The sequence below is a fragment of the Nelumbo nucifera genome, chromosome 6 (assembly GCF_055504915.1).
Source record: "Nelumbo nucifera cultivar China Antique chromosome 6, China Antique-T2T, whole genome shotgun sequence".
NCBI lineage: Eukaryota > Viridiplantae > Streptophyta > Magnoliopsida > Proteales > Nelumbonaceae > Nelumbo > Nelumbo nucifera.
Genome location: NC_142654.1, coordinates 16,407,450 through 16,431,736, shown reverse-complemented (window position 1 = coordinate 16,431,736; position 24,287 = coordinate 16,407,450). Strand labels below are relative to the sequence as shown.

At 36.2% G+C, this 24,287-nt stretch overlaps 1 protein-coding gene across 1 annotated transcript in view; it reads left to right on the top strand.

The window, feature by feature from the left end:
• EMB2016 (mRNA methyltransferase EMB2016) overlaps positions 1-24,287 on the top strand; it is a 44,240-nt gene that overhangs the window by 7,444 nt on the left and 12,509 nt on the right. The window contains exons 2-15 of the mRNA XM_010248996.3: positions 2,211-2,299; positions 3,988-4,111; positions 6,115-6,780; positions 6,883-7,251; positions 7,341-7,445; positions 7,551-7,733; positions 8,940-9,081; positions 9,173-9,354; positions 9,473-9,558; positions 9,649-9,697; positions 11,308-11,374; positions 11,477-11,955; positions 12,038-12,137; positions 18,975-19,108. Coding sequence (XP_010247298.1) covers positions 2,211-2,299; positions 3,988-4,111; positions 6,115-6,780; positions 6,883-7,251; positions 7,341-7,445; positions 7,551-7,733; positions 8,940-9,081; positions 9,173-9,354; positions 9,473-9,558; positions 9,649-9,697; positions 11,308-11,374; positions 11,477-11,955; positions 12,038-12,137; positions 18,975-19,108 — 2,775 coding nt within the window. The remainder of the gene's footprint in view (positions 1-2,210; positions 2,300-3,987; positions 4,112-6,114; positions 6,781-6,882; positions 7,252-7,340; positions 7,446-7,550; positions 7,734-8,939; positions 9,082-9,172; positions 9,355-9,472; positions 9,559-9,648; positions 9,698-11,307; positions 11,375-11,476; positions 11,956-12,037; positions 12,138-18,974; positions 19,109-24,287) is intronic.

The following is a 24,287-nucleotide window of genomic DNA, read 5'->3' as shown; positions in this document are numbered from 1 at the left end:
TATCTCACCCAAAATATGGAAGTAAGTTTCAATGGATAAAGAGGTGTGCCAACTCCTTGGTAGATTCATTGGCCAAACAAAGGGGTAAGAAGAGTTAATTTCTTCTGGGCAACATTGTAATCTGAATTGCTTTCTTGGGAGGGTTAAGAATTTTTACCCCTCCTTTTGTACCTTTTCTATTATTATCTTTTAATAAAAGTCTCTGTTATTTATCAAAAAAAAAAAGAGATTGTGGGTTTTACATGCTTGAAAATGCTTTATATTTTTGATTTTATTTTTAAATTTTCATTTGAATACGCTTTACATGTTATGCTCATGTATTATAATTTTAGATAATAGGTTTTTTTAAAACATTTATTTTAAAATTTAAGTTTATATTTTTTATTAACATTATGTTTATCATTTTTTGATTTTTTTGTATATTTTAAAAATTTTTGCGTTTTTTTTTTGAATTTTCTGACTTATTTTGTAATTTTGCACCTTGCTTAGAAAGGCGTGCACCTCGCCTTGCGCCTTGCGTCTCAGGCGCAAATTGGCCCTTGTGCTTTTAAAATACTGAGTTTAGTACAACTGTTGGAGATTTCCAACACACCATAGTCACTTGAGTTTACACCCAAAATAAATTAGGTCTATCGACTCCTTGTTTAGCTAGAATATCTGCCACCTCATTTGCAGTTCTTCTCACCCAGCTGACACTAGAATTTATTTGCTTTGCTATGACATCAATTTCCATAGAAGTTTGTTGATACTTCCAAGCTGCTGATTTGACTTGCTTTGTCCAACGAATAACTAGTTGTGAATCTCCGTCAACTTCAGCTGTAGTGCTAGTCACATTCCTTGTGTGAGTGCCATTATTTCAGCCTTGACTGAGTCCCCTAAGCCAATTGGATCTGAAAACATCACTACCACCACTGCTTGGTGTTTTCTAATAACTCCCTCAATGCCTGCTCTTCCCGGATTGCCTATAGAGCTGCCATCAAAGTTCAGCTTCAACTTATTTACAGCCAGGGGTTTCCTGTCCATTCTCACTTCTTCAATGCGTCTAACTTGTGCTACTCCAGACCAAGTTCTAACAATGTTATTGACTGAAAAGTCTCTGAATAACTCCAATGTGCAGCTCTAACTAAGATGGCTTCAGTTAGTTCCTCCTTAGACGGTTAGACTTGTTCTTTTCATTCACTAGTTTATTGTTTCTTTCTTCCCATATCATCCAATCATTGCTACTCTTACTGCCTTCCACATGATCTTTCCTCTCTTTTCCTTGAGCCTCAGGAAGTTGGGATTGAATATACTTTTTTTTTTGATCAATAATTGGGATTGAATATACTTACCACTTCTTGTGGGGGGACCCATCTACAACCAAAGAGAGAACAGAAAAAATCCCAAACACAAAATACGAAAGGACAGGAGATTAAATTCCCTTTACTGGAAGATTCACCCCCAAGAATCAGAGTGAACTAAAAGGTTAAAGAAAGAGGCACAAGAGAGAAAACCACCAGAGGATGGAGTCCAAACCCTAACATCAAGAGTATTTTGGTCCACAAGTACAGTTTCCAGTTTTGACATCAAAAGAATGAGGGAATCACATTCATTAATATTTGTTTATTGCATGGATTCAATGTGTTGTAATGTTTGTTTGCTGGATTCAATGTGCTATTGACTTGTTATTATGAACATTTATGGTTTTAAATATTCGACTGCTTTGCTGAATGGAATTAATAATACACTATTGAAATTTATGTTTTGATTTAATAAAACCTTTACTTATCAAAAAGATATTGAAATTTATGATTAAAAGTGATATTGCCTTGTTAAATTTATGATGTAATGCGTCTATATGCAAAGCTTATCATTATTAGCTTTCTTTTACTAATTTTCAATTCAAAAATAACAAACTAAATATATAGCACATATTAACATGGATTATTTCCAATAAATTGTGGATCTTATTTGTCAAAGAAACAACCAACCTATTGGTTCCTAGACGCCTGCCTAAGCACAGGTGACAAGGTGGAACCCTTCTGCTCTGTTTCTTATTGCTGCCTTGACAACTATTTCGTGGCCTCTGCTTTGTCATGGTGTTGTGATTGTGATAACATCTTAATGGTTTTATAAGTTGTTGTGGTTTTTTAATTTCTGCTTTGTGGTTTTAATTTACTGTAATTCATGTTCTTGTTGAACATATTTTAGCATGTTCATTATCTTTTCAGGTAATGTTTGCAGAGCCCATTGTTATTACTGGCTGTGAGTTCCTTGAACAGAATGCATCGTCAACCTCTTCAGCCATAACACTTGTTGGGTATGTCTTGTGGTCATAGTACCTGGTTCGTGATGATTTATTTCATTTTCAATTATTTTGTTTGCAATAGCCTTATAGTCTCTGGTTTTCAATCGTCTTTTCATTTTGAAGAATAAATAGAAACCGAATATTATTTTTTTAGTAAATTTGAAGATTGTATTTGGGCTGTTAGCAAATTGCCTGTTTTTTTTTTCAGCCTCTTTTCTTTTTATTTAAATTATATTCATATCTTATCATAAAATGTCTGGTTTATATTCTATGGTAATTGGTAAATTGGTAATATTGTTAGTATATTCTGACCATTGTGATGGTTGCAAGTGATTTCCTTTTTCCTTTGCAACATTGCTCTAAAAAGCACCTCCAGGCAAGGTGCTAAGGAAAATTTTTGAAGCATACAAAAGAGGCACTGACATGCTTGAGGTGTATGCCTCTAGTATAGAGGTGCTTATAAAGGCATACATCTCTGTTGCACTTTAGTAGGCATATGCTTTATATGCTCTTACCTTGTAAGCTAGTTTTTGATAACAAAATGTTATAAATATTATAAATAGTACTAGTTGCTTAATTTTACCATGTTCGCCATTACAAATTAACGTAATACAGAGGAGGTCCAAACTTGTTTATTATAGTACTTACAATACAGTATTATAAATAGAAGTGGGGGCTCTATTTCTTTGATTGTTTGAATTACTTTGCATTCATTTGAATATGAGATGACACCAGTTGACACAGATACAGGAGTTGGCACATGCCCTGTATACGCCAGTAGACACAGATACAGGAGTTGACACTAAGAGTCTAACTTGGCAAGATGAGAACACATGGACTCATATACACGTTTATAAAAAAAGTATATACTATTAAAGTAGTTCATATTTTTGAAATCTAACATTATGTACTTAGTAAAAAAGGGATCTAAAATGTTGCCTTTGTTACAAGTAACATTTGATACAAATATTTCATTCATCTTGTATATTAGCTGTTCATTTATGTCAAATAATCTAGGAGATGAAAAGGAAATGTTATGTAAAAGTACTTGGGTTAACAGACATCAATTATTCTGCTTCTGGGCAAAAATGTAAATCTTGGCATTTGGGCTTGGTTGAAATTTTCCAACATTGTACTAAACTTTTATGGAGCAATTCTCTTGATTCAATGCTGGACTACTCAAATAACAAGTGCAACTTGATTCAATGTTGCTAAAGAGAAGGGCTGGTCTGCTCTAACCATTAGAGGAGACTCTGCAAACACAATAAGATTGCTAGGGGAGAAGGTGGGAGGCCCTTGGAGACCAGCTCATTACTTGGCTGAGGCCAGAGATATTCTGAACACCATGACTGTAAATTTAATCTGGATCTCCAGAGAATTAAATACTGCAGCTGATGGTTTAGCTAAATTGGGTACCTTTAGGGAAATAATGTACAGTGAAAGAAATCGGCCCCTGTAATTTCCTCTTGTTGGTTCAGCTGTAGCATGTACATCTCCTCATGTGCCTGTCTTCTTTTTTAATATAATCAGGTAACTTTTTCCAAATAAAAACATGAGACATCCTTTGGGTTTTGAATGAGTAGTTTTTGGGTTTCTGACCTGATGTTGTCCTGTCTTTATATATTACTGGTTTGAATAGTTTGCTCATATTCTGGCAAATCTATGGTTGCTTGGTCTCACTTCGGTTTTTGTACCTACAGGGCCACTTCACCTCCATCATTTGCTTTGGAGGTTTTTGTTCAATGTGAAGGGGAAACCAGGTTTAGGCGTCTCTGCCAGCCTTTTCTATATTCTCCTTCTTCATCAAATGTTCTTGAAGTGGAGGTACTAAGATAAATTCTTGTTTGCCCTTCGTATTATTGTTTCCATTCTCTTATTAGTTGTGTTTTGTATTAAATGCCTTATACAATTTTCTACCCTCTGTTGATAGCCTTAAATCTCCTTGTTTTCTATTCTTTTCTATCAGTTTGACAGGTTGCCTTACTCCAATTACATGTAAAGTTTTTGAGTGTCCAAAAGTGTCTGATAGATCAAACTCTGGAATTCATGTGACAAGAGCATGGCCTCGAGTGCATGTTAAATTGCATTAATAATACAAGAATTTAGAAGTAAGAAATTTAAGGAAAAATATAGAAGTTCAGAGTGTTGCAGTGTTGTCAAGGACTGTTTAGTGCTAACTTGGTGGTCCAGCTGGTTGTAGTACTGCTGAACCATTTAACCTAGTCAGCATGCCATGGGATTGGCTTTAATTTTCTTTTTTTTTTGCATTTTTAGTCATTTACATCATTAACAATAATTCTCATTTATCACACTTATTTTTGTTTAATATGAAGAATATATAATATTATACAAATATGTGATTTTCCCATTGTTATGCATATTTATTTATTTTTTTCATGTCTTTGTAATTTGATTTATGATATCTTGGTATGACTTATTTGACCTGAATGGTTGAACCAATGACATGTCACCCGGAGGGAAAGGCAATTCCATTTTCGGATATTTTCTTTTAAAACATTGATGCAGATTACTATTAATGGTAAGAAAATGGGATACAACTTTTATATTTGCATATGGTCCATGGATCTATAGGATATATGTTGTTCCAGTCTGGATAAGGTCCATGGAAGCAAACACACATCCAATTCATTTTGGATTCAGTCATTTTATCAATACAAACTCACTAAATATAGATACTGTTCAGGGTAGATTTCAGGTCAACCCACTTCATTCAATTCCCTGTATTTGGTAATTAATGGAGCAGTTGATAAAGAGAAGATTAAGGAGAGATTTAATAGATAGTATGACTTGGGAGATTAAAAATTGGAAACATTTTAATGGATACTCCATATTTCACTTTCCAATGTAATTGTGTGATAGGGTCTTGAGACACAATGGTGAGGAGAGAAAAACTGCTGACACAGAACTGGTCCTTTTTCTATATATAATATAGATTTGGCTTTTTGACTGATTTCTTAGTCATGATATTAAGGTTTTAGTTCCAAGGATGGTAATTTGGATTGACAAGAAAGGGTAAAATGGTAACTTCAAAATGGATATTCTAGTATTTTTTTAATGAGTACATGGAATTTTCTAGTCTTCTTAAACATGGGTAATGTAAGTAATTTTAGTTTCTAGTAGTTATTTCCTTAAATGAAGTTTGTTGAGTCAAAGGTGAAGCTTAGAAAGTTGTTTTTTAAATCCCTGTATCTACTGATAAAAAAGTCCTGTATCAATTAATATCTTGGAAAGTGTAATCAATATTTAAGTTCAGCAATGAATTTGTGGTGTTTCCTGTGTAGTGTTTAACAACCAAAGAATGTATTAGACCTGGGTAAGTTTAGGCTTACTGTAATCCTAGATTTTGAATAGAGAGTGCAGATATATGGGTCTAGGAAGCCATTTGTAGTGGATCTCAAACATAACATTTCTTAATTTATGAAAACTCATGCTTTCTTTTGTTTGTCCAAACATAATTGACTTTTCCTCAACTGTTCTACTTGCCTCTTTCTGTTCATTCTTGTACGATTTGGTTTACCATCTTGGCTCATAGATCTTTGATTTGTGTGGTTACTCCCAAGGTTATCTTTTCTGTACCAATTAAAGAAATATGGAATGTTTCAGCTTTGTTCAAGAAAATATTTATTATTGTCTTTTAACTTTGATGGATTTTGATATTGGAATATCAAGTTTCCATAAAATCTCCACAAAGAATGATTTCTTCTGGGGAATAGTAGTGGGGTTGGTCCAACTCTTGTGATTTTGTCTATCTGTTGTTGTATCTTAACTTCATGGCATTTTAAGAGCAATACTCTAATTGGATGCAGGCTGTAGTGACAAACCATTTGGTTGTACGGGGCAGTTACCGCAGCCTTACCTTGGTCATATATGGCAACACAGCAGAGGATCTGGGACAGTTCAATATAGAATTTGATTTGGATAGTTCTTTAGCTAACCAGGTTTGTTTGCCATCTGAAGGAAAGCTTGAGGACCTTCCTCCTGCATTGCATTCAAACAAGCTATCATTTGAGGAGACGATATTCTCCCTAAAATCATTATCTTTGCCAGTTGCCGAGTTAGACCTTTCTATCGAGATGAAACAGTTCATTCAACTTGTTCTTAAGATATTTGAATTGTCAGATTCTGGGGATGGTATAAATAAAGTTGTAAATACTGTTGTATCATCAGTTTCTTCTTATGCCAGTAGTAGGAATGGTGCTGCAGTTTGTTGGAGTCAATACAAGAAAAGCAGCTCCGTACATCGCAAGGAAGAATCACACCGTGTTCTTATTGATGCTAAAAGTGAGCTCCTCGAGGTTTATAAATTGCTTCAACATGAATCAGGGAATTTATCTGTTGAGGCATCTGGAGAGGGACTTGTTCTTGATTTTGCTGCTGATTTGGCAACTTCAGAACTGTTAAGTGAGGTGTTCAACAAACATTTGTGCATGAAAATGAAGTATGCAACTTTTGGGTTTCCAGTGCTTTCTCAGGTGATTTGTATTCTAGCTGGTAAAAAGCAAAATGTAAAGAGAAATCAGTTGTCATGTATAATAGTTTGTGTTGTATTTCTGACCTCTGATCTTGTTTTGCAGAAAAAGAACATGATTGTACTACTGGCTGTAGTTTTTCTCTTGTGCTCCACTAGGGAGAGTTGCTTTCACTTTGTGAATGGTGGAGGAATGGAGCAGCTTGTACATATTTTCTTCCATGAGATGCCGAAATCTACAGCTCTTCAATTGATGCTGCTTGGAGTTATTGAGCAAGCTACTCGACATGCCATTGGGTGTGAAGGCTTTTTGGGTTGGTGGCCTCGTGAGGATGAGAATGTGCCAACTGGTAGTAGTGAAGGCTATAATCAAATATTGAAGTTGTTACTCCAGAAGCAGAGGCATGATGTTGCTTCTCTTGCAACTTATATACTTCACCGCTTGCATTCATATGAAATTGTGTCCAGATATGAGGTACATTCTTATAAGATATAGGGGAAGCTGCACTTATATTTTTAGCTTCTGTAGAAGGGGGAATTCAGTCTCATTGTTTTTTCTGGCAGGCTGCAATACTTAATGTACTGGGTGGTCTAACTGCTGTTGGTAGGGTTTCTGAAATTACTTTGGACAAGCTTATCAGTGCCAAATCTCAGCTTAAAAAACTCTTGGTTAGTTGAAAGCATCCATCATTTAGGTGCTCTTTAACGAATGTAGTTGTTATTGTGTCAATTGCATGGCTTATTAATTTGTATATGTCAATGAGTATGATGCAGAAGTTGTTAAATTCATGGGGGCCAATTGAAGATCCTTCACCAATGGCTAGTATTAGCAGATCATTGATTCTTGGCCAAGCAGAAGGATTGTTATCTTACAAAGCAACAATTGGCTTCATTGCATCGTCTAAATGCTGCTTTTCAAATTGGGATATTGATCCACACTTACTATCACTGCTGAAGGTATATGTTCCTTTTAGCTATGCATCATTCTTGGTAATTTACAACTCTGTTTTCTTCAGCATATGTTTGCTATCCAAGCTTGTTGTATTTAAACAAGTAACATTTAAAGGAATATTTTTTATTTTCTAGTTAGTTATAGAACTTTACTAGAAGAGACCTGTTTGATGCACAGACTGGTGTTGAAAAAGATGCTCATGTTATATTCAGTTTCTTAACTGAATTGGTTTTGGGCGAGCTTAAATAGACCCATATTTATTTATTTTTATTTTTAAAAATTCAAAAAAGCACAAAATTCTAAAAGGGTTGGGAAGTAATATGAGGTGTCTGATGTGGACAACTGCATTTTTGAATATAGTATAGATGATAGTGTGATCAAATTGTTGACAAGTTGACCAAACTGAGGGCCATAATGCCTACTACATCTTCAACAATTTAGTTGATAGTTGATACTCTTCTTCTACACATCTTCTTTTCTAAGTTTTCTATGACTGGGTTCCAAAATCTATTCTCCTTAAGGTTTGCACCTGGGGGAAGACCTAAATGGGTTAAAGGCCAAGAGGTGGTAGAACACTCTATACAGGCCGCCACAAACACAACAACCCTCTCCTCCAAATTGATTCCTGCAATGCAGCTCTTTCCAAAGTTGATTTTCAGATTCGGAATCAATTCAAACTTTTTTATCAACTCCTTTTAACTTACTTGCCTATGTGGTATCCCCCCCCCTCCCAAACATAAAAGAAATAGAGAAATGGCATAGTAGAGAACTAATTCTTAATTGAATTTATTCGTATCGCCTGAATCATAAAGATTCAGTGATCAAATCTTAGGATTTGAAGGGACTGAATGTATCATGAATTCTGTGGGTTTTGATCCAAAGGAACTTTAGGAGCCATTACTTGGTGTAGTGGTAAAATCTCGGGTGGTAAACATGAGAACATTGGTTCAAGTATGAGAGCAGCCACTTTGTGCAAAAAATGCCAAAGGTTAGGATTGTATCCAGTCTACTCCTCCCATGACCCCAGATAGCTGGGATCAACATTGGGTAATGGCCTTTTATTTTATCTTTGATGTTAGTTTTGATTTGACCACTACTGAATTTACTGTTATTTCTGGTGTTTTTCCATTCAGAGACATATGCACACACACACACACACTCATACTTGTGTTGTGTATACATTTTTTACCTCAAAAGTTGTGTGAAAACAGGAAAGGGGTTTTCTTCCTTTATCGGCTGCTTTGTTGTCTTCTACTATTTTGCGTTCAGAGAAAGGACATATTATGGATGCCTTTGTGAAAATCACATCATTGTTTGAGCGTATAATTCTTTCTCTTCTTTTTTGTCGTTCAGGTATTGTTAACCTCTGCTCAGTATTATGATTTTTTTTTTTTAACGTTGACTTGTCTTCATGATAATCATTCTACTCTTTCTTTCTTTTCAGGCCTGATTTTCCTACTGCTTCAACCTGAAGTTGCTGCTGCTGTAACTCTTTCTCTTCAGGGTGCTGAAGATGTGAATAAGGAAGATTGTGTTCCTTTACGGTATGCATCAGTTTTGATATCCAAGGGATTCTTGTGTCGCCCACAGGTGGTTGGAATGATTACTGAACTGCACATGCGAGTGGTTAGTTCTGTGACTTCTGTCATCTTGTTTCTGAAGATTGTCATTTTCTTCTTTTAATTTATATATTCCTGACTATGTTGATAATAAATATCTGAAGTCTTCTCATTCTTGGATCCAGGTGAATGCAATAGACCGCTTGCTTTCATTGTCTCCTTGCTCTGAAGAATTTCTGTGGGTTCTGTGGGAGTTATGTGGTCTGTCCAGGTGGAACTATCATTTCAGTTATTTTCTTATGTATTTGAGTTTTTATGTTGTGTGAATTATTTTCACAAACTTTGGTAACATGATTGCCAGGTCTGATTGTGGACGCCAGGCTTTGTTGGCTCTAGGACAGTTTCCAGAGGTACTCCCATTGTTGCAGCCACAGGGACTGCACATAACTGTTTTACCAAACAGCTATCATTAACATTCAAGAACCTTGAAGTTTCTTTCAAGAAACAATTGAACAATGTTCTGAAAATCGTAGTTCTATTGTAAATTGTAGACAAAGTTGAATTGAAGAGAATTATGAATCCCATTGTAAATTGAAAACTTATTTCTTTTTTATACTTGTCAAAAAATTAAAAAGGTTTTAATAAAAATCTAAATCTATATAGGAAAATGATTTTACCCTACTTTTTTATAATTAACAGAACATTTTTTTTGATGTTTTTTAAACTGGATATTGTATTAGATATAAATAGATTATATAGAACCAGTTAGTGGGGAAACCCCACCTAATGCCATACAAGAACCAATCTTAACTATACCTAAATTACAGCTTTTCCACCTTAGTTCAGGAATGCTTATGTTTTAGCCCTGAACAAACTATCCACCCACCTCTTGTATAGCAAACTTATCAGCCAATACATTAGCTGATCTTTGTACCCATTGTCTGAGATAACCATATCTCTCCAATCAGCTGATCTCCTTAATTTCTTTCTACTGCCACTTTCCCCTGCTTAAATCAGCCAACGAACTAATTACCACCTTCATCTCCAACTGCCTGTACTTCAGTTCTAACCGAGTTCCCGTTACCAATAAGACATGAGAAAACTGCCACCAATGAGCCATTTCCATCTCTAAAAACCCCTCACTCCTGATTGACTAGGATTACCAAGGGTACACCCATCAAAATTTAATTTCAAGTTTTCCCCTTGTGGTGGTGCCCATTGTACTCCTTTTGAGATCATATAACATCTTTATGTTCTAAATCCCAATGATGTTTCTAGACTTTTAATCTGCTTTTGTTTCATTTAACCATCCAGTACTTCCTCTTTCACAATTTACTAGTTATGTTTTCTCTTGTTTTATTGATTATTTAATCTCTCTTCTCTGTCCAGTCTATTTTTGCTTGGTAAACCTAAGCTAAGTGTCAAACTAACAAGTTGAGAGTTTGCGGCTTCAATCTGGTTTGATTGGACCCATTACATCCATTTCAATTAGTTGCTGTTTGGGTGGGTTTGACATCAATCCTGTTACAATTGGGACTCAAAATACAGACTCAAACCTTGTGTATTGGGGTCTGATTGGTTGATCTGTTGGATTGACTGGACAATCGACGGTTATACTTTTAACTAACCTCAACAATCCCTTTTATAAAGCTTCCTTAGTGATTTTCTTTGATCTATGTTCATGAAATCTATAAGAACTGCTATTAATTAAATTAAGCATTTGACTATTTGACCTTTCTTGACTCTTTGGCCCATGGGTTTCCATGCTTTAGTAGACATTTTATTCGGTACATTTCTGGCTTTCATAGAATGAGATTGCAGAACATCAAACTCCTTTTATTTCAGGCTTTTCTGGGTCATAATCTACATTAACAATTAATATCTTATTGAAGGCAACTTGATCATTTGTAGAATGATAATGCTTTAGTCTTCAGATCATCTAAGACTTGGGTTGATACATTTGGGTTGCCAAACTGGGAGGGTGGCATATTGAGGATGACACTAGAATTGTGTTTTACAGGTAGTTTCTCTGTTGCTTGAAGCACTGCACTCAGTGAAAGAATTGGAGCCAGTGACCCCAACTAGTGGTAGGCCTAACTATTCTTTCTTCTACCCATTAAATATTTGTACTTTCTGCTTGTTCAGCTGTGCATGATGATTGATACTCATTTACTTGAAATCCTGGACAGGTTCCTCACCACTTAATCTTGCTATCTTTCACTCAGCAGCTGAGCTATTTGAGGTCATTGTTACTGATTCAACTTCCTCTTCTCTCTGTTCCTGGATTGAACATGCTGTGGAGCTTCATAAGGCTCTGCATTCATCTTCCCCAGGGTCCAACAGGAAGGATGCTCCAACAAGGCTGTTGGAATGGATTGATGCTGGTGTTGTTTATCAGAAAAATGGGGCTATTGGTCTTCTACGATATGCTGCTGTTTTAGCTTCTGGAGGAGATGCACACATAACTTCAACAAGTGTCCTAGTCTCAGATTCTATGGATGTCGAAAATGTTGTTGGAGATACCAGTGGTTCTGACATTCAGATTATAGAGAATATGCTTGGGAAACTTATTTCTGATAAGAGCTTTGAAGGAGTTAGTCTTCGTGACAGTTCTGTAGCACAGCTGACAACTGCATTTAGAATTTTAGCATTCATTTCAGAAAATCCGGTATAAATTATGTTCTTTACCACTGTGTGATTTTAATATATTAGTGCACATTCAGGGCTAAATATTGTTTCTATTGGTGAAGGCTGTTGCTAGTGCTCTTTATGAAGAAGGTGCAGTTACTCTAATATATGTCATTCTTGTGAACTGTAAGTTCATGCTTGAGAGGTCATCCAACACTTATGGTAAGTTGGATAGCACTCATTGATTTCTCATGTGGTTTTACTATACATTGGCAGTATATCAAATGGCATGGTTTTCCTTGTAATTGAAGGCAGTGAACTGGTTCTGTAAGTCTTTCATGATGAATGTATGTTTTTTTTTGAACTATTTTCAAGATATAATTTTGTATAAACTATTCACTTACAGTTACAGTTATATGTGCCTATTTATTTTCTTTTCTTTTTTTTTGCTCCAAGGGAATGAGTATCCCATCCCCCAAACCCATAAACCCCCCAACCCAGGTGCAGGCGGGATTCAATCCCAAGTCTCTGCTACAACCAGCAGGAGACCTAATAGTTATATGTGCCTATTTATTTTCTTGAGATTTGAGTAATATAATCTTAAAATTTTATAGTCCTTTACTATTCTATCTAGTTGAAACTCTGCCAAATTGGGATTTAAGAAAACAAATAAGAAAGCTCATTTCATTGATAAAAAAAAGGAAAAGAAATCTCCTTGGAATGCTAGTTAAGCTTTATCTGTTACTGATGAAAAAACAAAAATGAAAGCTGTAGAGCTATGGGAGCAGAAACAACTTATCTATTGTAGAGATTTTATGGAGTCCTGTTATTGTCATGAATGTGCAATTGGTACCGCTAACCACCTTGATTTGCATTGAGATAGATAGAGTAGTTTGGGGGCTCTCCTCTTGAATTGGAGACTGGCAGATATATCTCAGTGTGACCTATTTTGTTAACTTGGTTTGATAATCCATAACAAGGGAGAGATTCAGAAGGGTGTTGCCTATAGAATTACAGTAAAGAATGCAACTCATGCCAAAAGGAGAATCTGATAGAACTGTTATAAGGCCAGCAATACTGTATGGAGCAGATGTTGGACAACCAAGAACTAATATATCCAAAAAATGAGTAGTAGAAATACAGTTGTTGAGATGGATGAGCAGGAAAGCTAGAAAGGATTAGATCAGAAATGGACATATCTGCAGGAACTTAGAAGTAGCCCCAAATCGAATAGTTGATAGAATGAGTGAAAGACTAAAAAGGATTGGATCAGAAATGGACATATCTATAGGAACTTGGAAGTAGCTTCAATGCAATAGGTGATAGAATAAGTGAAAGTAGACTAAGGTAGTATGCAAAGAGGATCATCTACAGAACTAGTGAGAAGAAGTGATCTATTGCAAGTTGAAGGGACTGGAAGAGCTTAGGGCAGGCCAAAGGGCATAGATTTTAAGTAGTGAGAAATTATTTAAGAGTCCATAATTTAACAATCGTCATGGAAGATGGAGTGAGCTAAAATATCTAAGAGCGAATAAATCAGAGATCTGGATCTCCTGAAAGCAAAAACTGTGTGTATGACATCCAGCTGCATATCGGGAATATCTCCTTTACCCTCCAAAAAAAATCATGGGGAGATATTCCCAATGTGTGGTTGGTTGCTTGTACTTTCAGGGTGCGTGCAGAAGATCCTGTCACACAAATCGGTAGGAGACAGAAATTGAGATTTGGGTGAACTAAAGGAGATGGCAACATAAATCTTTTTTTTTTTTGGATCAATCTGGCAACGTAAATCTTTTGTTTTCTAGCTACCAGTAGATAAAGGAAAATTTCATTTTGAGGCTTATAAACAATGGGGTTTAGACAAGGGATTCTTGAGATTGAAGACATTTTAGTTTCCTATTTCTTTAATTTTTATAACCCATCTTGGAGAAGATGACCCATCATTAATCACTGCAATAGAATATTGTCCTTAAAAATGGTGAATTTTGATTGAAAAAGGTTATTCATGGAGGAAGTGAGAACAATGGTTTTTGGGATGAGAAATCAAAAGTGCCAAGGCCAGATGGTTTTTAATGATATTTTTATCAAGAATGTTGGGACATTGTTAAGTGGTGATATCATGAATGTTTTCGGGGAATTCCATTGATTATGAAAAATTAACAAAGAAGTGTGAATATGATGTTCATTTCCCTTATCCTCAAAACATGGTTTCCACTTCTCCAACTTAGTTCAGACTGATTAGACATATCAATTTTTATAAAATAATCTTAAAAGTATTATCTTGTGGAAGACATTTTGAAATAGATTTTAGTAGCCAATAAAGTGATCGAGGAAGTAAAGCTAGCAGAAAAGGAAAGCTTCGTGTACAGACCATGATGGGTTTGGGAATAGCATGGATTGAAGGGATGATAAGTTGTGCAATTTCAACACATTTCTCCATCATTGTCTGTGTTTCTGCTAGAGGTTTATTTTGTGCTACTAGAGGGTTTGGAGCCTTGGACAAGGATATCCATTATCATCTGCTGTTTATTCTTGTGGTAGAAATTCTTGGCAGATTGTTGCAGAGATCTGACAAAAAAAGGAGATGTTTGGGGGTTTTAGAGTTGGGTGTGAAAAGCCACGTTACTTTTACGGTTTGCAGATGACACAATTATTTTGGTTAATTGAGGGGAGGGGAATATTTATGATGTTTGAGGAGTATTATGGCAGTTGCCAAGAAAGTTTGTGGCCCAAGGACAAATCTATCATAGTGAAAAAGGCTCCTTCACTCTCTGGTCTCTCCCTGATTTGAGACATCGATTGTTTTTTCCTTCAAGACACCCCATCCCAGATAAAGAGCTTTTTTCACATAGAAAAAACGACTGGTGTCTCGAATCAGGGAGAGACCAGAGAGTGAAGGACAATAATATAGCACTTCTTGGAAAGTAAATGTGGGCATTTTCAAAGAATACCCAATCACTTTGATATTCAGTGTTAGAAAAAAAAGGGTTTCACAACCTCCTCCTAGGGACAAAGCCTTTTATTGGGAACTAGGGAGATGCTTTAGAGAATAAAATTCAACCGGTACTTGTCACTTCATGTGTGCATCTTTTGCTTCAATGATGGTGGGAATGCAAACCATTTATTGTTTTCTCGTTCCGTTAACATCTAAGGTATAGCCTCATTTCTCCTTGCTATTTGGCTCCCACTGGACTGCATCATTTCTCCTTGCTACATTTTGAGATTCCAAGGAAGTATAATGTGGGATTAAGCAGGTGGTTCTACAATGCTGGTACGGTGTTTTGGGTATGAGGAAGGAGAGCGGTTCGGATCTGAGTTCTAGTGATTCCTTTGCATGCTTGGAGCTTAAGTATGTTCAGTGATTTAAAAGGCGTACCTAGGCACACTTGCAAGGCACATTTTAGGGTATGCACCTTGCCTAGGTCCTAGGCACAACCCTTTCAAAAGGCGCATGCCTGGTGTGCTTAGGCATGTGCCTGATGCGCCTTGTGCCTCAGCCCAGGTATGCACCTTTTAAAATTTTACTCTTTTTAAATTCTTCTTGAAAGGCAAGTAAAGTTATAAAATCGCTATTATTTATGTGAGAATTAAGAATTTAAGACCCTAACATGGACTTGTTTGGGCTTGCCTCGAGGGGCATGGTACAAAGGTGGCGTGTAGAATCAGGAATGCTATATGTTTTACATCACATTAACTATTTGAAGTAATGCAATTGAGGAAAAAGAAGAGATTGTGGGTTTTACATGCTTGAAAATGCTTTATATGTTTGATTTTATTTTTAAATTTTCATTTGAATACGCTTTACATGTTATGTTTATGTATTTTCATTTTAGATAATAGTTTTTTAAAACATTTAGTTTAAAAGTTTATATTTTTATTAATATTATGTTTAATATATATTTTTTATTTTTTTGCATTTTCTGACATTTTTTGATTTGTTAGCATTTTTTTTTTGTATTTTTGCACCTTGCTTCAAAAAAGGCGCATGCCTCACCTTGTGCGTCGGGCACAAATTGGCCCTTGCACTTCTTTTTGTGCCTTGTGCTTTTAAAATATTGGGTATGTTTATGGAGGTTGGGAACAGATGTGGAAAATTTATAAAACTTGATGATAGAAACATAACTTGGGTGATGGTGGATTTGGCGAGGATTTTGGTGGAGGTGAATGCATTGGAGGGTATACTTTCAATGATGAAACTTCTTATGCAGGCAAGTTGTATGAAGAAATTTCAATAGTTAGAGGGAAGATGGAAGTTGGGATAGTGAAGAGAGTTGAATTTGTTAAAGAAATTGGGGATATTTTGAGAGTGGGAACTGACAAGTCACTCTAGGTTTTAAGAGGAGTTTTGATTGGGGACCACCGACCACCTTACAAAGTTAAAGTCAAAGGGGTCAAGTTTTGGTAATCGATTGAGTCAGTTGGGGGTCTTAAGAGGACTCCAAAAAGAAATGAGAGGTTGGGGATTTTTAGTAGGGAAAGGGGTGTGGGCAAGGATAAATGGGGAAAGGAAGATGATTGGAGTTGGGTGATAACTAGATACGACAACACTGGTTAGAGGAAATGTGGTTTGAAGAATGATGAAAGTGTGATCTGAAGGGGACTAACAAAAGTAGGTTTGGATACAATCTGTCCAGGGAGCAAGTTTGCCTGATCCAGGTTAGGAGGTTTGATATTGATGTTGAAGTTATGTCTGTTGGATGTTTAGAGGGGAAAGGAGAGGGGGTTGAGGCTGTTTTGGAGAATAGGGTGGAGACAATGGAGGTGAGTAAAAAACCTTTATGAAGGTTGAGGAAGAGGGCCCGTTGTTGAAGGAGATGATGGTGTCGAACTTGACGGCAGCTGCTGTCTGTTGAATCCAAGATGGTGCTTCAAAAGTTGAGGCTGTTGCATCTGATAGCTGCAAGGATCTTCTCATTACCAAAGACACCGATGTGATGGTGGGCAACGGATGTGGACAAGGATGTTTCTGTTGCTACCCTAGTTGTCTTGAAGAAGCCTAGACTTTCAAGCAGAACTCATATTGTGCATTTCACCATTCTTTTTTTTTTTGTGATTAAGGAAGTCCTAATTGGGGCAGGTCCTACCAGCAAATACAAAAGAATTTATAAAAGAAAAGGTGTGGAATTCAAAGCTTCGAACCAAGAAGACCTTGCAGGGTGAACATTGAACCTTGAGAACTTGTAGGGACAAAGGATCAGTTGTTGGTCTTATTAGAAGGAAAGACAGAAACTCTTGTTGCTTCAGAGGTGAAGGAGAAGGAGGGTGGTTTTGAAGAAAAGGATAGAGTTGACAAGATATATATATATATATATATTTTTTTTTTCTTTCGTTTTTTTTACTGAAGGGGAAGGAGGAGTTGGAAAAGATTGTTGATAGGGATGTTGAGGTTGACAAGCTGTTAGGTTTATCATTTTTGGGTGGAGAAGGTTTTGGCTGAAGAGCATTTGTAGAATTTGAGAAGAGAAAGATGGAAATGAGGTGAAAGTAAACAGTAATTGGAGAAGGAGAGGCATGGAAAGAGGATGGCAAAGGGCAAGAGGAAGAGTTTGATGGGGAAGACTAACAGTGGTGATGTTGGTACTTTGGTGGAGAAGTTTCATGTCCCTTCCATTTTGTGCTTTTCTTTTTCTTTGTTATGTAGTTGGATGTTGTTTTCATTAAGTGGAGGTGTTACCTTAATTGAAGTTTGCAATTAGCCTTTTTTTTTATTTTAATGAATCTTTTTATTTTTACTATAAAAAATATGTTTGATCTATTTTCTTTGGAACTGATTCTCTCAACCACAAAGAGGGGAAAATTATATGGCCTGCACTGGAGAAGCAACATGAAATGAAATGATGTTAAACAACAAGGTGTTTCGATGGACTCTAGCCTACACTAGGTTGGTCATGCACCAAGAAGACAACGTAATATAGAAGCTTGGGAAGGGATGTAGCTAGAGTAAAAGCTAAACTTTGATGGATGTGGTCTTGGTAATCTGGTTCCTTGGAAATTGGAGCTGTCTTTAGAATTCAGGAGTCAGGACGGAGAAACTTTGCTCCACAGTAGTGGGATGGTGGGTGAAGGCTTAAAGACATGGATTTTACAAGGGATTTAAGTGTGGTCTGTTATCAGGGCAGACAGGATTTTTCATTGAAGGGAATGGTGAGGTTGTAATAGGCTGGTTATTGTCAAGAGAAGATGGATCTTAGACCCTCAGACATCTGATAAGGGAAGCATGGGTTTTGGCAACTTGTATGAACTGCTTGGGAAAGCGTTAATCTGAAGGGAATTGGTGTGCGGTTTACCTGGTCCTGGGAGGGATTTGTTGCTTCATGGATCATTTTGTTAGTGACAATACTCTTGAAGTGCACTGAAAGGGGCCTACTTTTTATCTTTTTGTTTCTGCATCATTGTAAAGACTCAGGAAAGAAGTGCTTTTAATGAACTTTTACTTTTCTGTTGCTGATAAAAAAGAAATGTTTCCCATTGTTTAGTGTAAATACATGGATTACTCTATTTTATTTGCTGGCTGAGGGAAGAGATCTCTTGTCCATAGTTGCACCTTCACTCTATTATAGGTGTGAGTTCCCTGGCTTCCAGCTTGAGGACTTTGTTCAGGTCAGAAGAAAGGTCATCAAGCTCATTGGATAGAGAGGGGTCTAGTGGGGATGAATTGTATGGAGTCTTGATCAGGGTGGTGGTAGTTAGGATGGTTTGTGCATATGAGTACTACTTTTGGGTCTCTTGCCTGATCTTAGCCTACCAAATTATATCTATTCCTACCTTTTTCCCTTTTAATAAAATTCACATTGATCTATTATTGAAAGAAATTGTCAATAATACTGTGTGCTGGTTGCAGAACTTGTGGTACTTCATTGATAGAACTTCATTGTAGTGTTTTAGTTGCAGAGCTTGTCCTTCATTCATGTTAAATATGGGGCAAAATGATTCACATGTACTGACACCTATATACTGTCATATGGTGCAGAGTTTGGCAAATTTTCATTTTTCTTGCTGATGTTCTTTTGCTTTCAACTCTGGTGACTTTTTAACCTTGAATTTGATTATTTGATACAGATTACCTCGTTGATGAGGGTGCAGAATGCAATTCAACGTCGGATTTGCTTTTGGAACGCAGTCGCGAGCAGAGCCTTATTGATCTTATGATACCTTCTCTTGTTCTTTTGATTGCACTTCTGCAAAAGTTGCAGGTATGTGGTGCCAATTTTCTACTCAGAAATTCCCTCAGCAGGGTTTTATGTGCTTATATTCTGTTTCTTTTGTGCATTTTATAATTTCTTCTTTAATCATTTAGAGTAGCAGTAGCAGTAGCAGTAGCTTCTGGATGTTATTTCTTAATTTAGTGATATTTGTTTATAAGTTTTGTGTAATTGTTTAATATTTCCTTCTCAATTTAGATTCTCCTTTAAAGCAACTTTTCTGTTGCATAGTAGGTACATGATTTATCCATTGCATCGTGTTGCATGTATACAACCTGGTTGAATGATTTCTGTAGATTTTGGAATTGGTCTAGTTTCAAACAAGAGGTACTGTTTCAGGATGATGGGTGGCCAACTGTAACTCTGAAAAAAGGTTGTTGATAAATTGATTAACATAGAGAGGATAGTGGAACTTAACAATAGTTTAGGCAATCAATTGCGTTACTGAAAACTTCTAGACAATTGATTTTTCTTGTTGCAACTGTAGAAATCTGTTCATATAGTTCTTTTGTTTTCAAATGGGTTAGCTATGATGTTGTATTTTGAGTGAGAATAAGAATATCTGAGGATATTTTCTATGTGTAGTGTATGTGCTCCCTCTACCAAAGGTTTTGCTCTTTTTATATTGGGGGATGTAGTGGAAGAAAGATCATACAAAAATTAAAAGGGAAGGAAAAGTACAATAATTATCTCTCCCCGGAGTGTAATTTGTATTATTGTAATTTTTGTTTATTAATGAATAGTTTCTGTTGTGGATAAAAAAGTACAATAATTATCCACAAGATTTTCATATAAATGTATATTTATTTTTTATGTTGAAGATATTTTAATTCTCCAAGATGGTGAAACTTGTGGGAAATTCAGCATGAAAATTTGAAAATACAAATGGGATTCAATGATTGGATGATTGGCTTACTATTTTGATATGATTCACTAAGTCACTATAATTCAAAAGAAAAGAAAGAAGGCACACATCTACAAAAGAGCATTCTCAATCTGATCAGAACTTATAGTAATAAAAACGACAAAAGTGGAAAGTGTTTAATGAAGGTAAGATCACTAGAAAGTGTGTAATGAAGAAGAAGAAGAAATAAAAAAAGATAAAACAGGCCCATAACAAAGGCCCACTATCTACTGACACAAGTCATAAACATAACCATTTGGCCCATTATCTCCACCAAAATTGCACACCATGATTACAAGCTGAGGGCAATAAGCATTCTAGAGTATCTTAGAGACATACTTAATCTTGAATTAAGGTGGTTTTGGTATGGAGATTAAGTTTAGGTATTGGAAGCTAATGGAAAATTTTCGTCATAACTGTTCTATGGTTCATTGGGATATGGTCTCCCCTTAGATTTTGAGGGTAGATGATATTGGTGATGCAGGTGCAAATGAGCAATTATTTGTAGGCCTGTCAATGATACCTGAAAACCCATGGCCCGATCTGATAATCTCGGATTCGGATGGATTGGATTCGGGTCGTGTAAGTAGAATCCGATTAAAAATTTGATCGAATTTTGATGCACCCACCTGATCCGATAAAAGTCCGAATCCGATATATATTAATAATATATATAGTATATTATGTTACTATTTATACATTAGTGTAATAAATGGTATCTTGTAGGGGTAAATGAGGAAATCTGTTCCTCAAACTCCCAGCCTGCCAGCCCTTACCTAATACAAGATCTTACACCTAGGGTTTTTTCATTCTTCTCTGTCTCTCAAACCCATTGTTCTCGCCTCTTTCACTCTCTACAAGTCTGCAACTCTAAATCAGTGTGAGGTGCAACAAAACCACAAAGGAGATGGCCAGATGATGGACAAGGGACAACAGTGTGACGAGATGGTGAGACAAGATCTGGTTTCGCTTCAATGGCTCCTGTCCCTTTTCTGATTTCATTCTTTGGATCTGGTTGAGGCGTTGAGCTGCGACAGTGAGACAAGATGAGAGATGCGACACTGATGACAGACTGAAGAGTGAAGGCATTTCCAGTTCAGTTCTTCCAAACGAACGACAGACCGCCCATTGAATCTTCTTATTTTCTCAACCAAACCAAAACGGAAATTTCCTTAATCCTCATTTTTTTTTCTTTTTATTTTGATTGATAATTTTTTTTACTTATTTTGTTTTAATTGGTTTCTTTGTTGATTTATTAATTTCTTGCTGCTGTAACTTTTGTTCTTGTTCTGTGCACATCAGAGTCAGATGAAATCCGAAATTTGAAAAATTTGATTATGTTTGAATTCATGCACTATACACGGATCCGATCGGATTCCGAATTGGAGTTGGATGTAGTTAATATCTTATTGAATTGAACTTGGGTTTATATGAATTCGATCAGAGTCCGGTCCGATTACAGGCCTAATTATTTGAAATCATTAGTTATTATTGGCTTCAATCTAACTCGGAAAGATAATTGCCTGAAGTGTGCAACTCAACTTGTGTTGTAACAGCCAATAGGTTGGGCGCATGGCTGGCCCTTGCCCCATGGACCTGGAATCGAGCCTTAAGTCTGCCAAAGACAAAGCACCTTTGTTTCATGGCCTGCCCTGGTCTTGTTCAGTAGGGTGAGGTCTTGCTTAGTCCACTGTTTGTGCACACACATGAAACAAGAGAAAAAGGATTAGAGTCATTAATGTAGGTTTTTTTTTTATCAGTAAAAAGAGATTCTATTAATATCAAGTTCAAGTATTACAATTAGGTAGGGGTTTTCTCCACCCGAAAGACAACTTTATCATTTATAATTTTGCCCAAAACTTTGGTGCCTAGCTGTCCCTTGTTTAGCCATGACATCTGCCATTCCATTTGCTGATCTTCTCACCCATTTAAAGTAAACTTTCACCTTGCTTTTTATGCTTTTTATTTCCTGAAACGTGTGTGTATAGATCTATGGGATTTGGGAGCTACATCTTGTCAGACACCTGTGAGTCCCCTTCCACCTCCAAGTTGTGGAATCCAAATTGTTTAGCAAATTTTAAACCATGGAGTAATCCACACAACTTTGCTGTCAATGTCAATGCATTACCACCATCTTCTAAGGGTCCTGAAAACAATGTTAACACCTTTCCTTCTGTGTCTCAGAAGACCGCTCCCAGTCCAGGCACAACCTGATTACCAATATAACTCCCCATGAAGGTTGAGTTTAACAAAATTGGTTGCTGGGGGTGTCCAGTCCATATTTACTCTTTCCTTGGCCTGAGCTGATAGTGCCACTTCCTTCAAAGTTCTCAAAATGTCATTCACTGAGAAGCCTTGGAAATCCTCCAGGGTCTTCACCCAATGTTGCACTTTGATTTTAACTGTATCAAAGATCACCATCTCTGTTCTACTCTTTTCACTAAACATCCTCCCTTTCCTTTCTTCCCATGCATAACATGGCAACTCTTACTGCTTTCCACATAATTCTTCCCCTGTTCTTCGGTTGTCTCAAGAAGTTTGGATCAGAGAGACCCACCAGATCCTGAGGAGTTCACCTGCACCCAAAGAACAGGATAAAAAGTATGGGATATGGTTTCACCATTGTTTTTGCACAAAAATCACATGTGAGGGGATATGCACTTATTTGGCCTTCTTTTTTGCAGCATGTCACGTATTAATCTTTCCAAAGAAAGTTTCACAGGGTGGAAGCCATGAATGTAGTTTTTCATCCATCCTTTTTTATAAATTTTAGAAATCCTTGTCATGGGTTAGGTGATCCTGTGTGATATTATGGATCATGTGGAGTTGTCACCCTGAACCTTTTATAACCTGCAAGTGCTTGTTGTGATGTTTGTTAGTTGTTTCATTATCTGTTTCCACCGTCAGTGAGATACCATTGAATACTGCATATAGAATTCAGGATTTATCTTTTCTATTTTCAGCACTGGAGGTGCTTTCAGAGATTCAGGAACTTTTTTTTGTCTTCTCTTGTCTATGTGGATCAGCTAACGTTAACATTGTTCAGGTCCTTGCTCTCGTTTTGGTAAAACACTTCTCGTTCATTGGATTTTGACCTTTATGATGTTAATGATGGAGACTGTTTTTCTTTCTCATAGATCAGATGTGCTTGGGAGTCATGGGTTCGTAGAAATGTTAAAACCTTGGTAGTGGCCAGGGCTTTGGTTATAGGTTGAATATCTCATTCCATTTGGTACCAGTATTGCACAATTCATTGATCAAAAAGATTTTCTCATGTTTATGTAATAAGATTTTCTCATGTTTATCAATTCATTGATCAAAAAGGATGGAGTGATGCACAAGAAGCCAGCATTTTTATTTTACAAAGATGGTGTTGATCCTTTTTAATTGTTATCTCTGGTTTCTTGCCATCTTCATTTGCATTTCCTATCGGCTGAGATACTACAGAGATAATAAGTAATGGCATTCATCCTTTTTACAATACATATTCTAAACTTTGAAGGATCTTTGATATATTAAGGGCTTCTTTCAGTGTTAAAATTTCTTTTCCTTTCTTTTTTATTTTTTGAGGGAAGGAACTCTACTGTGTAGGGGACATAGGTGTGGTCCAAGGGGGAATAGAGATTTGGAATCTGGAGTCTGGACATAAAAAAATTCTATAAGGTTGTATTTGGTAGTAGGATTATTTGAGAGACCAGGTTTACCTTACTAATGCTGGGCTCCTGCTTTGATGAGCCTGACCAGCTTGTTCATAAATGCAATTCAGATGTGTCATATTTGGTTGCAGTATGCTCTGTTATATGGTACTCACAGGTTTTCCTTGTAGAGAGCTGTTCTGTATTCAAGAATTTGGGTATATTATTCTCCTTGCCATCATCACTTCACTTGGATTTTCAGTGTTAATTACCACACTATCATTGCAGATGAGTTTGTTGTACTGTAATATTTTCCTTCCCATTATCATTTCATTTGGCTTTCAGTGTTAATTTCCACACTATCATTGGAGATAACTTTGTTCTGTAGATCATTGTTTTAAAAGCTCAAGGCGCAAAAAAAGCGCAAGGGCCAATTTGCGCCTGAGATTACAAAAAAAAGCTAAAAAATAAAAAAAGTCAAAAAATTCAAAAAAATGCCAAAAAATTAAAAAATGCAAAAAATAAAAAAAATTAAACATAATGTTAATAAAAAATATAAACTTAAATTTTATAATAAATGTTTTAAAAAACCTATTATCTAAAATTAAACTACATAAACATAACATGTAAA